The sequence below is a fragment of the Idiotropiscis lumnitzeri genome, chromosome 5 (assembly GCF_059441095.1).
Source record: "Idiotropiscis lumnitzeri isolate Australia: NSW breed Sydney's pygmy pipehorse chromosome 5, RoL_Ilum_1.0, whole genome shotgun sequence".
NCBI lineage: Eukaryota > Metazoa > Chordata > Actinopteri > Syngnathiformes > Syngnathidae > Idiotropiscis > Idiotropiscis lumnitzeri.
This window is the reverse complement of record NC_142395.1, coordinates 3,674,743-3,690,698: the sequence shown is the minus strand read 5'-3', so window position 1 is coordinate 3,690,698 and position 15,956 is coordinate 3,674,743. Positions and strand designations below refer to the sequence as shown.

The window sequence follows — 15,956 nt, the reverse complement described above, 5'->3', positions numbered from 1 at the left end:
AAACTATGTATTTATTTACTTTTGCAGCCATTATATCTGAATAAATATCATAGTTCGATATTTATATATATATATATTTATATATATATATATATATATATATATATATATATATATATATATATATATATATATATATATGTGTGGAAATAGACAAGCATGTAATGTTTGTCTGCAATTAAGCACTTATTACAAGCCCTTTTTTAACATGTTGTACATCAATTTGTTGGAGGAAAAAATAATATCGGGTAAGTGTGTAATGCTGTAAATGGTGAGATTATACATTTATATGCTTTCTCAGTTACTGGCAATCTGAGGGATACAATGAAACATTAGTTTCATATTCCTGTTTTAGAATGAAATTTACCATCACCTCATTACTTTGGTACGTATGTGGGTAAAATTTCATTTGATTTATTAATTTCTCATTAAACCTTACAATTCCTGTGATATAAGTATCATTCCCTGTGACAAATTTAAAGAAAATTATGACTCTTTAAAATTAATGAAAAATTATAGCCAATGTCTTCATGCAAAGGCCATGAACTCAAGGTTTTAGGTGACTTTTTTTTTTTTTTCATAATCTGAGTTTCAAACTTCCATAATGTTCATTATCATTATCCTATTTTCAAAGACTATATTTCATGTAATTGATAATCTGATTAAGTAATTGCAGTTAATGTTTTGGTAACTCTCTCCTGAACAAAAAATCATCATAATTTGGAAACTACAATGACTTATTAAATTGGAATTTTCCATGGAAAAGTTTTTAAAAGCCTCAGTAAAGTTATGTAATGTAGAAATGTATAGTAGTATGAATGTGATAAAATATAGCAAATGAGGAAAAATAAATTGCTATTATTGCTGCATGACATTTTTAAAATAGGTGCACAAATAATTACCGGTAAGAGTCAAGAATGAACAAGCAAACACACCATTAGTTGTTCATATCCCTCGTTGGGATCAAATGTGTCACAGTGAGGAGGTATTTGTGTGTCAAGTGTTTCCACGATAGCAGCACTCGCACGAATCCAGCCGATGCATCCTTGGTTGATTGACATCATCTGAGTTTTCCAACCATTATTGGTTTATTAGTACTATGGCGCCATCTTGAGGCAAATATATTAACATCATGATTGTTTTGTTCATCCATCCATCCATTATCTGTACCGCTTCTGCTCACAAGGGTGGTGTGGGGCGCTGGAGCCTATCCCAGGTATCTTCGGGCAATAGGCGGGGGACACCCTAAACTGGTTGCCAGCCAATTGCAGGGCACACTGAGACAAAAAACTATCCCCACTCACACTCATACCTAGGGGCAATTTAGAGTGTCCAATCAACCTGCTATGCATGTTTTTGGAATATGGGAGGAAACCGGAAACCCACGAGGGCACAGAGAGAACCTGCAAACTCCGCACAGGAAGGCCGGAGTTGGAATCGATCTCACGATGTTACGTATTTTTCCAGAACCGCCGGAAAAAGGGTCGGGACTCTTTAAGCGCAGACACAGAAAGATGAATTTAACAAAGATATTTATTTTTACAAAAGAACAATATATATATATATCATATGCAAGTCCGACAAAGTGCAACAAAGGACGCTGGTGGAAAAACTCACACCAGGGAAAAAACGCTTGCAAGAGGCAAGGAACAAAATTGAAACGACAATCTCTTGCCGCGGAAGGGCAAGGAAAGCCAATTGACGAACGAGCACAACCGAGATGATCAATAAAGGAGAAAGAAAACACTTACGAACAAAATTCTCGGAAAGCAACAACGAGGCGTCTAACAATTCGCAGCTAGGAACCATGAGCAAGGAGAATCTTCCGACGCTGAGTTGTCGGCGTGGAGTCCTTAAATAGTGCAGTAATCAAGAACATGACAAGTGACAGCTACGTGGCTGGTGGGCGCGTCTCTCCAGCCATGACGAACTGACCCGAAACGAAGCGCTGGAAGGAAACGCCCCCACTCCAGCTGGGCAAAAACAAACACAAACATGACAGGACAAAACGGACCATGGCACACGGCCTCTGCACTTGAGGCCATCATATAACACGTCGTCCACAGTGCTGCTGTTCTATCACGGGGTATAGTCAATCGAAATATTTCCATCCTGTTAAATACTGTTAGAAAGTTATTTCAAGATTAAAAAAAAATCCATTTGAGCACTTCCTGCATGACTGAGCTTCTCACCCTTTGGCGAAAACCCGTTTCGACTGCTGGTATCTGTGATTTTGTTCTTTTGGTCACAATTCACAGCTCATGACCATGTTTGAGGGGGGGAATGTAGATCGACCGCTAAATCGAAAGCTTTGCCTTTCGGCTGAGTGCCCTCTTCTCCAGTACAGACTGATGCAGAGTCCACATTACAGTTGTGTAGACGCTGCACTGATTCGACAGTCAATTTCCTACATCAGAGTCCAATCCAGTTGAGGTGAGCCTGACTTCAACTACTGGGGAGAGTCACTCAGGCTCCTTCCCTGCCAAATGCGCCACTGAGCCCCACCTCCATGGAAGGTGTTCCATTTTTGTTTTTCATCAAAACAGATTTTGAGATGTGCTTTGACCTGTTTAACCCGGGTGACCCTACAAGGAACACAAAGCCCACTGCGATTAGATCATTGTGAGGGCTCCACCGACATGTTAATTCCAATATTTGGCAGAAAGAAAATTCAGATAACCGATTAATTGGCTGATTTCACAAATATAAAATAACTCCTTTTTGGTCACTTAATGCTTTTCGGTGGATAACAGAACATTTGACTTTGTCGATTTATAAATATTTAGTTTTAGATTCAGGCCATAAATGGAAAGCCACATCGACTACCAGACCAAGCCCTTCACCGCAGATGGGCCTCGGCTCAAAACAAACAATCTAATCAAATTTCTTTACTTGCTGTGATATATTCTTCGTGAGCACTCTTGGGGAGGAAAACCCATCCTCTTCAAGGAGGACAAGATCCAAGATGGCCCATTTTTCACTAACACGCTAAACCTAGGCAATGTAACTACAACACTCAAGACATGAGTTTTTGTTTTTTTTTCAACGTCACATCCGCTGTCAGTTCGTTCAGGTTTGCCCCACCTCAGAAATGCACTGCTAAAGCTGGAGCTTAACATAGCAATTATCATATTATCAACTATCATATTAGCATATCTGCATGCACAGCAATTTATTGAAACAAATCACATTGTTTTTCTAAATACATTTAAAAAATAATGCAGAGTTATGCCGACTATGTTGATGTTATAATCAATGGGTTCTGAAAAAATATTTAAATAGCTGGTGTACAACAATATAACACAATTTCCATTACATTTCATGCTCAATTTTGAAAGACATTTGTAATGCCACATCAAGGTGTGTGTGGCCAGTCAAGGTATTTATTAGAAAGTTTTATTTAAGTGATGACAAAACAGTAGTCCTTTGGATTTCTCTAAATATACAACCATCTTTTATGACAGAAACGACTGGGTCAATGTGGGTGTGTGCTACCCACAAGGAACCACCTTTGTTGTCATCTCCGACATTCACAATCGCCTGACCAAACAGACCCGCAAGACAGGAGTCTTCATGAGAACCATGCAGAGGGAGAAGATCAACCACTCACACCTGACCAGAAGCTATTACTACTGGGAGGAAGACACAGGGTCAGACACACATATGCAAATATGTTGCAAATGTAAAAAGACAAGTAAATGCATTACTTGTTGGGAAAATTAATGTTGTGGGATAAATTATGCTTCTGATTACGTTATACCCAAATAAATAACAGGGTTGGTTTAATCATGCAGGTACACAGCTGACAAATACGATGAGTCTATTGAAATGTTTAAGGTTGAAAATTCAGCGCTGCATACAAAAGACAAGCCTGAACCACAACTAAGATATACTTTAACGAGCTTTGTACACTGGAGGAGCGAGTGGGGTGGGGTGAGTTCGGGGGATCGAAGGGGCAGTGAGCCCCCACCCCCAAATTATGCTTGAATTAAATCTCGTTCCATGACAAGTCACCCGCCCCAAATAAATCTGAAAATTTTATCCAAGTGAATTTTGATTTTAATGAACATGCAGTACTTGTTGATAGTGGTGGTACAACACCATATTTCACATTTCAGGTAAAACAGGGGTTTGGGAGTTATGGCCCACCGATTCGTCATTAATTTGGCAAAAAGGGGCATGGCCACCTTCCTTCAAACCCCTATATATCAAAAACTTCTGGGTCAAGCTTCACAAAAGTATTGTTAGAAAGAGAATTCGATAAGGAATCAAAAGCTGCAATTATATTGGAGATTGGAGCACATTTGAATAACTTTACATTTTGACCTGGTGTGTGTGTATGTTTTGCAGGCTGCTCTTCTTAAAGGTTCAAGCTCATAATGACAGGGAGCAATTTGCCTTCTGCTCCCTCAAAGGATGTGAGAGGATAAAGATAACCGCTATCGTCCCTAAAGGAAGTCCACCCAGCAATTGCATGACTCTGGCCTACCCAAGACATGCTGACCTGCCCGTTGTAGATGTACCGATGCCCCAAAAGATACCAAATGACAGACTGGTGAGAGATGGGAAAGAATGAAATTCATGCACAAATAATAACAAAATGCTCAGCTTGTGGTGATATTTTGGGGAGTTTGATCATGACCGATGTTTGGTTGCTGCATGTGATTCAGCAAACTCAGGTTTAGCTTTAACCTGGTTTGAGTTTGTCCTCTAGATCAAGGGTCACCAACTCCGGTCTTGGAGGGCACCTATCATGCCTGTTTTCCATCTCTGCCTCCTGCAACACACCTGATTCAAATGATCAGGATCGTTATCAGGCTTCTGAAGAGCTTGCTGACGAGCTGATCATTTGAATCAGGTCTGTTGCAGTAGGGAGAAATGGAAGCCATGAAGGATTTGGTGACTCTTGATCCAGGCAGGGTATTCAATCCTGTTCGTCGCAGAAAACCTTGTGACGCAGGATTGGAGACCCCTCACCTATCGTAACTCCGACTAAACTTTCCGATTCTGTGCCAGCACACCAGTGCTTTTATTTGTTTCAATCAAAGTGAAAATTCACATTGAACATAAAAACTAAGAAAAAGACAATATCATAAATTATCTTCATCAAGAGGCAAATACTGTATGTGCACTAATTTTACGGAACCAACAGTGATATAATTTGATTACTTCATCTTGATTGAAGTGGTGAGTTTTTTTTTTTCAAAGTAGGACTGATCTCCACTCTTGTTATCTGTTCTGTTATTGTGGCGAAAGCATCTCTCTCAAGTGTCTAAAAGGTTTCATAAGATTTCCTTTTGTTTGTTTCAGCACTCGCCAGAGCACTTACTGGAAGTCAAACTCGAGTCCTATAACACTCGCTTCTTCCACATCAAGGAGGACTTCGCCTTTACTGAGGTAAATCATTTTTTTCCGCCAATCCCTCTTGTTGGAGAGCACCATCACTGCTCTGATTTAAGATGTGCATACACTGCAATGTTACGAGTGTTAGTCTTGACTTACAATCCAGATGGCAGTAGGTCTTGAGCCGTGTAAACAGTATTATGTTCCAACTTCGCATTGCCATTGAGCAAGGCACCAAGAGGCTCGAGTACTAAACCTTGTTATGTGTATGACAACTGGTTTTAATGCGGTGAAAGTACAACACGGGGCAACAAGAAAAGACAGCTCCCGACACCAGTTGGGGATTTTTTTTACAGTGGGAGCAAAGTTCCCAATTTGATTTCCCTTCCCTGGTGAACAACCAGCTTTAAACACATGTCCTGTGACTGACTCTTGTCCAAAGCCAGCTGACATAAGCTACAGATTAACAGATAACTTTTACCTAGATGACCAGTAAAAAAAAAATGTATGGATGGATGAATGACCAAATTAAATGCAGGACAATAAAAGAGAAATAAATAATAGAGCCGCATTTCATTTTTTTTTTTACTTCAAACAGCAGACATGTTCAGTTGTGTACCGAAACAATTCAATTAAAAAAAAAAGGTGTCCTAGAATCGTGACATGTGTAAATCTGACCAGAACAAGAAATCTCCCATAAAGGAAACCTGTCCATCCATTTGACAATGGTTAATGACTTGTGCACCTCATAGTTTGGGTCGTTCCTGAATTGGGCCCTAACTTTAATTGTTCAACAAAGTGTACCCCGTAAATGAATTCAACATTAAAGGGACAGTTTATTGACATTAACTTTGGCACTTATATAATAGATTTGCATGATGATTTACTAAAATTCTCCGCCCTAAAAGACTCTGAAGTGATCTAAGGGCTTTTTGTGATGAGATTTACGATAAGATTCACGCCCCCTTTTGGAAATCGGCTTGTTATTTTTTTCGGTCTCACCGTCGACTTCACAGCAGGGAGTCAAGCATTGTAATATTGCTTGCTTTGTCAGTTCTGTTGTCTAAAACAGCGACCAATCGCCACATATATGCAAATGCACATTACTAGTCTTGTCCACTTCAACCTGTGAAATTATAATAGCGTTCTGGACAATAGTCTGGATTTATTGAAATCAAACCTGAGTTCATGTGATCACCTCCACAAAATCAAATATACTGTGCCGATCTCTTACACAGGCTGAAGCGGACAAGAGCATGTATACGTACACGAACCCCAACTGGTTATATTGCTATCTAGCTACGCTAAAGTTGTGTCAAGTCTCAGGTGGCAGACGGTGGCTTTTTATTATTTATTATTTTTCTATCTTGAACTGTTTGACAGCGGCAATGTGAAAAAAAATTGGTACCATACCAATAGCATCTGAGTGAAAAAGATCAACATCTATGGAGGCTTAGCACTGTTGGACCTTAAAAAAATGTTTTGGTTATTTTTTTAATTTCTCAACTAGGTATAAAAAAAACACTCTTGTAACTTCAATGACTTCACTGTGTAGATCAAGTGTAGTTACCCTTCATACATTAAGCATTCAAGCAGATAAGCGTTTAGGCAGGTCACATTTGCCTCCCACCTGCTCAGACTTGTTCCTTGTTCTCTGACTAAAATACCTTCTGTTTTATTAACAAATATTGTTTTTACGTGTAAGATTAAATGATGCTGCACGGTGTGTAGTAGCACATAAGAGTTTTGTGATTGACTGCCAATGACAGGTGAATGGCCGAAAATTGTATCAACCAGAGGATGGCGTGCAGCTAACTGTAATCGACGGGCATGATGGGAAGGTGGTGGACAGCAAAGGCTTCAGGAACTCGATCCTTCAAGGTGTGCCTGCGCAGATAAACAACTACATCAGCGGCCTGAGAGATGGGTAAGATCACTTTGTAACGACCCCAGCTACAGAATACAGAAATATTGGATTCATAAATAAAGTTGTATTGTATTGTATAATGAAATCAATATCATTTTTGATTCACTAAAAATTGAGAACTGGCGTGAATATTTTACTTCGACAACTTTGTGAAACGTTTGAGTGACTTGAGCCACGATTTTTTTTTCTCCATTATTATTATTAATTCAATACTGCATGTGTCCCATTCTTTCTCCAGTTCTGTTGTTCTCCTGACATCAAAAGGCCGGCTGGTAACCAGAGGTCCATGGACCAAAGCACTGGAGCGACTTGGAGCGGACTCAGGCAAGCCACTGAAAGGTAATTTTCAACAACAAAATATTTCCTTCAATTTAAAAAGTGGTTTGACCTGAATGTTCACCAAAATAACAGTCTGCTAATATACAGTTAGTTGACCTTTGACAAACAAAAACTTCAAACACGAGCTTTTTGAAATATTAGTAAAGCACAGCAACTGTCCATAAGTGGTTTTATACTAAGTGACAAATAAACATAATTATTCAAGTCAGGTACATATTATTTGCAGTATTTTGCACCAATTCAGAATATGTAATTTCAAGACAGTCCTCACACATTAAGAAAAACAACAAAACTTCAAATGAGCAAAACAGAGCAGGGCTCTGGACGGCCTCAAAATGGTGACATTTTGCCCCCTCAATTGGAAACTTTGCAAATATTGTCAGTTACTCACATCACACATCAGCGTTAACCAGTAAATTTGCAGATTTTTTTTTCTTTTAATGATTTCTATTGAGTATTTTTTTGTTGCAGACAGACCCTTTTCTTTTTTTTTTTTTTTGGGGGTCGGAAGGTCGAGGCTGGAATGGTACCAAGATCGCGGCCGCGGGGCAAAAAAGAGATTTACAATGTGTGCGCACCAAAATTTTGTACTAGTTTTGGAGATGAAAAAAGATAAATATTACCAAAAAAAGTTGGGCAAAAAAAAAAAATCCCAAACCGAACAGATTTATGTGCGGTTTCACACCTCTCTAAAAAGCTTCACACACATAAACTAGAGTTGACACAAATTCCAATGCAGAAGAGGCTTGCTTCGAGACAACAATCCTCACATCCTATCCGATGTTTTCTTTCGGCAGATAAATTGGCATTTGTGGGCTTCAAGGGCTCATTCCACCCTGACTGGATTCGATTGGAAGTGGACCCGGACAGAGCCAAGATCCACCAGGTCCTGCCAATACCCGTGGTCCACAAGTTGAAGCTATGAGCAACTCACAGAATACACAGAGGCTATGTGGCTGGAATATAATGACAACAACAACAAAAATCTCACCTACTCCTATAATACACTATACATTGACTGCAGTCTTCTGCGGTCCAGGTCCACATGGTGTGTTTTTGAAAAGGAATTGTGTGTTTAGGTGTGTTAAGAATGAGAAATGTTGTCCATGATGAATCTAAGAGCACCTCATTAGCAGACGGCTTAAACTCAAATACAGAGTGCTTTTTAGTTCTGCTCCTGCACAATTATGGTGGACTTTTCATACATTAATGGGCAAGTTTGTGATGCAGCACTTATATGTTCTGTCATGAGCACATTAGTCACGATATCATTAGCCTTGTATTGAGTCCTGCTGTTGCAACATGTGAGTTGTAACAATACGCTCGTCTTGTGTAAACATGAGTTGATTAATCACCTCATATCCCGTAATATTCATCCTGCAATGAATGTGCATTCTGCCTAACGTGTACATGAGGACAGTTATGGTCAGAGGACACATGCAGGTACAAGTTAAAAGCAATTTAGCAGTGCGGAAATAAATGAGAAATCTTAAAAAGTTGGTCAGATTACAGGTTCATTGGCATTGAAGTGGCCACGCTTTTCAGATAGTTTAAGTGTTGAAAGTTCATTTATTTTTGTCAAGCTAAATATTAGCCTGCCTATGGAGAAAGACAACATGCATCTATTTTAGATGATGCGCATGTGACATACTTTTCGTTAAAAAGCACTTACTTCTCCTGGGTTTGCGTTTTGGTCGCTATTGTTTCTTGTTTGCAACTCTTCGTGGATTTCTATGATGTCAGCCAGACACCTTTTCAACCTGGGAAACAACATACTGCTTTTTTTTTTTTAATTAGTAACATTTGATAATACTGGAGCACGCTGTATTTGTCATTAACACACTACAAACAAACTGAAGTATTTTCTTAAAGTACATTCTTATAATAAGTATTACAAGCAAAAAATTGTCATAATAATTGATAAAAAAAAAATACAGATTTCTGTGCTTTTCTGCCTTGACTGACATTTAGAATATTGGAATGCAAGACCACTTACATAATATAATCGGGTCCTGGTTATCAAACATGTATCATCTGTATCCCTCCATGAAAGTAATCTTTTGTTTGTTATTCTGTGGTACGAGGGTGCTAAATAGTCCATGTTGAACTTAATTACTGAGAGAAAAAAAGAAACATAAATTATACCCCGGGTTGTGTATTGTTCTTGTAACTGGTATTTGTGATCCATCTGTCTGTAACTTTAGTGTTCAATCAGCAACCCAAAACAAAATGATCCACTAAATGCCAAATGAGTTTTTATGGGTGTAATTTTCTTATTTAAAAGTCCTACAGAAACATTTGTTCCAATCTGGACCCCTCTCTTTGCCGAAATAGCTGGTCTTTTTCGGATGGCGGAGGAGTAATTCAATGTTTTGTATGTTGGATGTGTTTTTAGAAATCCACAGATACGACATATATTTTATACTTATTTATTGTACAGACTCCATCCACTAATCCAAATCTGCGAATAAGGTCATCCGAGCTGTATGGTTGTTACTGTCCTGTGGCTAAACCAAGTGTAGAGATAATCGATCCATCTTTCAACCTTCTGCAAACGTGCATGTGAATATTTCACTGTAAACAAAATGGATGTGTTGTATAAGTGATTTGAGCTTGTAAACTGAAAAAGTTCATGTTTGTCTGTCGAGACTTTTGTACAGAAATAAACAATGCTGACAAGAGATGTTTTACTGGTGAAACATTTAAAAACCAACATATTGCAAATTTACAGGACATCACTGAACTTGCAATTTAGTATTCACACTTCTCAGTAGATTCACTTGAAGACAGTGTTCATGTGTCTTAATATGTCTGTGACATGCTTTGGTCAAAATACCTCATGGATTAAAAATTACAACTCACTTAAATGCCCCATTTTTTTAAGTCTGCCGAAGCATACCCTGTTTTGAGGGGGTAGTCCTGTCTATTGAAAATGAGTGACAGTTCAGTCTGCCCATTCGCTCCACTGTGAAACAAATTCCGCGAATATGGCTTCAGCTATCATGTCCAAAGCTAGGGTGTTGCGACAAGGCGAGTGGCTCCTACTTGAGACGTGTGTGTGTGTGGGTGTGTGTGGGCGTGTGCGCGTGTGTGTTTAAGTGGGATGAGGGGGGAAAAAATCCATCCATCCATTATCTGTACCGCTTCTCCTCACAAGGGTTGCGGGGGGGGGGGGGGGTGCTGGAGCCTATTCCAGCTATCTTCGTGCAGTAGGCGGGGGACACCCTGAACTGGTTGCCAGCCAATTGCACAGAGACGAACAACCATTCGCGCTCACACTCATACCTAGGGGCAATTTGGAGTGTTCGATCGACCTGCCATGCAGGCTTTTGGAATGTGGGAGGAAACCCGGAGTACCCGGAGGAAACCCACGCAGGCACGGGGAGAACATGCAAACTCCACTCAGGAAGGCCGATGCCAGGATCGAACCCAAGACCGCTGCTGTTTTTCACTGTGGGGGGGGGACACAATAAAAATAATTTTCACTCATGTAGGCAGCACTTCTTGCAAAACTCTTTATGCACTTGTTAATTTGTGCAACAGAGCTATGCATGTGATGCATGCAGCAGACATACCATGAACACAATTTCCCCCCAACCACACCGCGTCAACAACTTGATAGAGCAAACAAGATTGTGCTGGTTAGCAGAAGCTAAGCACGTTAAACAATGCTTATCTGTGCATTCAACAAAATTTCATACAGCACTGGTTATTTTTTGGCTTTGGCATGGTAAAATTTCAGACAGTGTACAGTCCAGTCTTGGTTGAGCTGTCAAGTCATGATCAAACAAGCAGATTAATGATTTTTTTAAACTGATGGGTGGGCAGGCATTTTACAGATCCAACTATTTAGGTCGGATAACAGTTTGAAAATTTGTTTTTATTTTTTTCCCCATGAATAGCAGTAATCTATCCGCAACCATTAAAAGTAACGTACACCTGCAACCGTCTCAGGTAGGCTCATTACTCTCTTGCTTTTCAAAGACTTGAAACTAAAATAATGAGTTTTTATAGAATAGATGTTCAGACTTTGTGAACAAACCTAACCTGCCACACTGGTTAGATCACTGTCATCTTATGTGACCATCTGGCTTGCAAAATGAAGTTGAATTGAAATTACGTTTTTAACTGTATTTTTCATCTTCCCATGCATTTAAAAATTGTATGCTTATAAATGTGTCACCAAATATTAGGTTTCCATTCTCCACAACTAACTCATGTTCACACTCCTGTAGGGCCCTAAACTAAACCAAATTCCGAATCACTCTCTCCTGTCCGTTTTATTTGTAGGCTTGTTCCAACACACTTGATTCAAATGAGCAGCTCATCAGCAAGCTTCGCATAAACCTGATAACGAGCCTGATTTTTTGAATCAGGTCTGCTGGAACATGGTTACGGTTATCTAAAAAAACGTCTGGATAGGTGCTCACAGCCCGGAGTTAGAGACTCCTGTTCGAGACGCATAATGTATATTGTATTCCTTTTGTCCACACGATGGCAGTAGAGGACAGCCCAAAATCAAATACGCTCACTGGAGTGAACTACGTATTAGAACTTAGCACCCTACGTATAAATCGTAGCTTTAGAGGATCTGATCTTGAAATACGAATCTAATACTTAGAAAAAGTCAGCATGAATATACACCAATCAACCATTCCGCGATTATTTTTCAAACCAAATTAGATTCTACACAGCCGAATTACTATTGTAATGTGTCTCCTACCTAAATAAAATCCAATTTAGTTCAGGCGGGAAAATGAATGGATGGACATTCCTTGAAAACATTCATGTATAGACATAGACACACAGCTGCTGACGTTTCATACTCCTGTGGCGGGTCCTGTCTTGAGAGCAAACTGGCCGCGGCTAGTTTTTTTTTGTTTGTTTTTTGGTCTGAAGGTTGTTGATTCCCATGAGGAATATGTCCAGATTTTACCACTTATCACAAATGCAACGCTAAACAACAGTAATCAGTCGTTTTCGCGGGTTTGGATGACTGAAGTCCCAATCAACCAACAAGAGGATATAAAGTTCTAATCATCAGTGTACATGACATGACTGAAAATGGCTGCCACAGTTGGTGGCAGAACACAACTGCAGTTTCCGGACAGCTGTTAGTGTATCCGTTAGTGAGTCACTTCACCTTATATTCGCCATAATTAGCAATGGAAGGAGTCTCCCACCCTATTTGGTCCTCTCGCCTTACTTATCTTAAGAGGCTCTTGTACATATACTACCTGGGGTGTACTCTTAGCCAAAAAGATGCCGGCATCACTGTTGTGGATGAACCAACCCAAACAAGTGAGGTGCAAATGCAGATGGCATCAATGACCGATAGCTTGAACCCCCCGCCCCCCCCCCCACACACACACACACAAAAAGTGAGGCAAACGGAGGAAGAAACAAACAACAAAAAATACACATAATCAGTGTATGTAATGAAAAGTGAACAGAAAGCTTTTGTTTTGTCAAAACCTTTGTATAAAACATTTATTTCCATATTGAGTGAAAATCAAGAAGAATGTACAAGCTGTTTTTTTTTTTTAACAGCTTGAAGTGCATCTGGACATGAATTCCTCGAAACACTTGGAGTGAGCTGTAGGTCAAATAAATGACATGTACCTATGTTAAGGACAATTTAACAAACGCATAACAACACTGCTTTTCGAGAGTACCGACTACCCTTGGGATGTAATCAGACGGAGAGCAAATTTAGAACACAGTACATATTGATCAACAAAACACATGGGAGGGCTCAGCAGCCAAGGGAATCAACCCAGAAATGATTTATTAATTAGTTCATTGATAAATGACCTTGAACAGCAACCTGTTCCTGTGGTCCTACAGCCTCTCAGACAACTTAAAAGAGAACTCCATCACGCCATCATAGCTCCTGTTTCTCAAGGCCGGCTCTGTTACCTTCCAAATCTACCTTTGTGCCCTCCATCTTTTTTTTGCTCTTCTTCTTGGCATTCACCTCATTCTCCTGCTTGTGCTTGCTGCCGTCATCCTTGGCAGCCTTCCCAGGGAACACTTGCCCTTCTACAGTGACATCCAAGCAGCGCTCTTGGGTCAGCAGGAAATCTTTGACTTCCCAGGCTAAGCTGCCATCTCGCAACATAAAGATCACCCTGTTGGAGCCCACTACAAATCTGTAGGGGGGACACAGACGACAAGTGTACTGTTGTATTTAAAAAAAGCAAAAATAAAAGAGAAACCTTCCAGTATAGAAGAGGAAGACAGAAAGCTTATAAAATTCATTCTGGTGGTACAAAAGGATAAAACGTCAAACATGGCGGGACTGTCCAAATGCTTTTCATACCTTTGAATGTCATAGTTTGCATTGAAGAGACTGCCCTGCCACAGGCCTGTGATCTCCTCCGTCTCCTTCTCATTGGGTTCCCCTGACACTGTAGCAAAGACCATCAGTGTGCGACCCTTCTTGGACATCTTCAGCAGGTCTTCTGGTTTGGACTGATCGATTTTGGAGAAGTCGATGGGAGGAGGAGCTCGTCTGTGCTCTGGAAGATCACCTTCCTCAATGTCGTCATCTTTCTGTGGACATGAGAGGAGAAAGGTAGCACACAAACAAATGCAAAACGCTGTCATACTATGACTCACTTATGTATTCATGTGTATGACATTTAGCAGCGACTTTGTAAGGGATACATTTATTTGATTTCATTTACACTAAACTCAAAAACAGAATACCAGGGTTTCATTACTCCAGCAAATAGATTTTCTAGTTTGACGTTGTTAAAAAACAACCACAGGTATGATGAAAAAATTACTTAATTATTATACACATATACACATATATTCTGTATATTTATGTGACAGATGATGCAAACTCTAAGGCTGACAATGCTGTACAGGTTCCATTGACTGGACAACAACATAAAATTGACACAAGGAATCATTCCAAACATCAGGAGTGAAATGGTCAGTTCATGTTTGTCAGTTTGTGTGCCAAGAAATGTCTCAGCATTTTAAACACTTAAATTGTTTGTTTATTTTTCTTCGGATTGTTTCATGCTTCTCATCTGCAAGTTGATTGAAATCTTTAGAACTCTTTTGAGTCACATATCTCTCTTGAAATACCGCAATAATCAAATGCGTTAAAATTGGTTAATAATTGATGAAAGCAGTCATTATTGTTTTAAACATTGTTGTCCTCGGGCTGATACACGTTTATTTATCAGAGAAATCTGACCATGTCATGTTGCTATGTTTGCTTTTATAATCTAACAGCTCAGTGAGATGGCCATTAGTTTGGACCAATTATGCAGTTTTTTTTTGGGGGGGGGGCGCTTTCATACTTGCGGGAGAAGCCATGTGGACGTACGAAGATTGCTAACACACAACGTAAAGCCATTGATATAAATGAAAGAAGCACCATCGCACCGATACTTGAAAATGGCAAAGCAGTCTTGTGACAGTCGATACAACAGCAGCGAAATCACACTCTTGGGTAAATTTGAGGACAATGTTATTGTGTTAAAACCGCGAAGAAGTGGTTATTTGGATAGTTGGATACATGACGTAGGACAGCTCATGGCTGGCTCGCCTATGAGCGACTGAATGAAAAGCAAAATATTACGGTACCTCCCACTGTTCAAGAAGGCGAGCCATATCTGCATCATTGTAGTCTCTTATGTCCTTTTTTTTCTTGGGCTTATCTATACTGTCAGTCGCCAAAGAAGAAAGCAAACAAGTACAAAAGAGGAGCGCTACACATTTCCACCGAAAGTCAGCCATGTTTACAGATGCTCCAATCTGATTGGCTGGTGCCTTTCTATGTCATAAGACCGAAGGGTACGTCTCAGAGGTAAAACAAGACGGAAACCTAATTTTCGTTGAGGGATTTTCAAAATTTAAGAAACCATGCTTTTTTTTGTGAAGAAAACAGAACGTGAAATCACAATGTATATATATTAGTGCTGTCAAGTGATTAATTTTTTAACTAATTAATCACAAAAAATCCATGATTAATTGCGATTAATCACATTTTTCAAATACTATATTTTTGTGACGCTTGGAACTGATATTTACTTGAATAATATCTTGGAATTGATTCGAAAATCACCAAATATGAAGTATATTTAGAATCAGAATCGGAATCATTCAAAGACTGTTATTATAGCTTTCTTTGATTCTTCAATACAATCTAAATGGAGACATCTTTACAGGCATTTTTCGTCGAAACATTTCTCAAAACTGCCAACAAGCGCCACACTCCAGCAGTGTTGGTTTGCAAGGCCCAGTGGTAACGTGAGCACGGTGTTTTGTTCTGAGACTTGCTAAAGATGTACAGCTAATATGGCACAATATTTGCTAAGTATGCAAA

General features: G+C 39.5%; 2 protein-coding genes across 2 annotated transcripts in view; one reads left to right on the top strand and one right to left on the bottom strand.

The window, feature by feature from the left end:
- cemip (cell migration inducing hyaluronidase 1) overlaps nt 1–9,601 on the top strand; it is a 105,572-nt gene extending 95,971 nt beyond the window's left edge. The window contains exons 24-29 of the mRNA XM_088296527.1: nt 3,465–3,650; nt 4,351–4,555; nt 5,311–5,397; nt 7,113–7,270; nt 7,509–7,609; nt 8,407–9,601. Of these exons, the coding sequence (XP_088152653.1) occupies nt 3,465–3,650; nt 4,351–4,555; nt 5,311–5,397; nt 7,113–7,270; nt 7,509–7,609; nt 8,407–8,534 (865 nt within the window). The 3' untranslated portion in view covers nt 8,535–9,601. The remainder of the gene's footprint in view (nt 1–3,464; nt 3,651–4,350; nt 4,556–5,310; nt 5,398–7,112; nt 7,271–7,508; nt 7,610–8,406) is intronic.
- A 3,480-nt stretch (nt 9,602–13,081) lies between these two features.
- mesd (mesoderm development LRP chaperone) lies at nt 13,082–15,398 on the bottom strand. Its single transcript, XM_088296602.1, has 3 exons — nt 15,215–15,398; nt 13,932–14,164; nt 13,082–13,761 (listed from the first exon to the last, which is right to left on the bottom strand). Exons 1-3 carry the CDS (start codon nt 15,365–15,367, stop codon nt 13,494–13,496), a joined length of 654 nt encoding a protein of 217 aa, XP_088152728.1. The 5' UTR covers nt 15,368–15,398; the 3' UTR covers nt 13,082–13,493.
- Nucleotides 15,399–15,956: the final 558 nt, after the last annotated feature.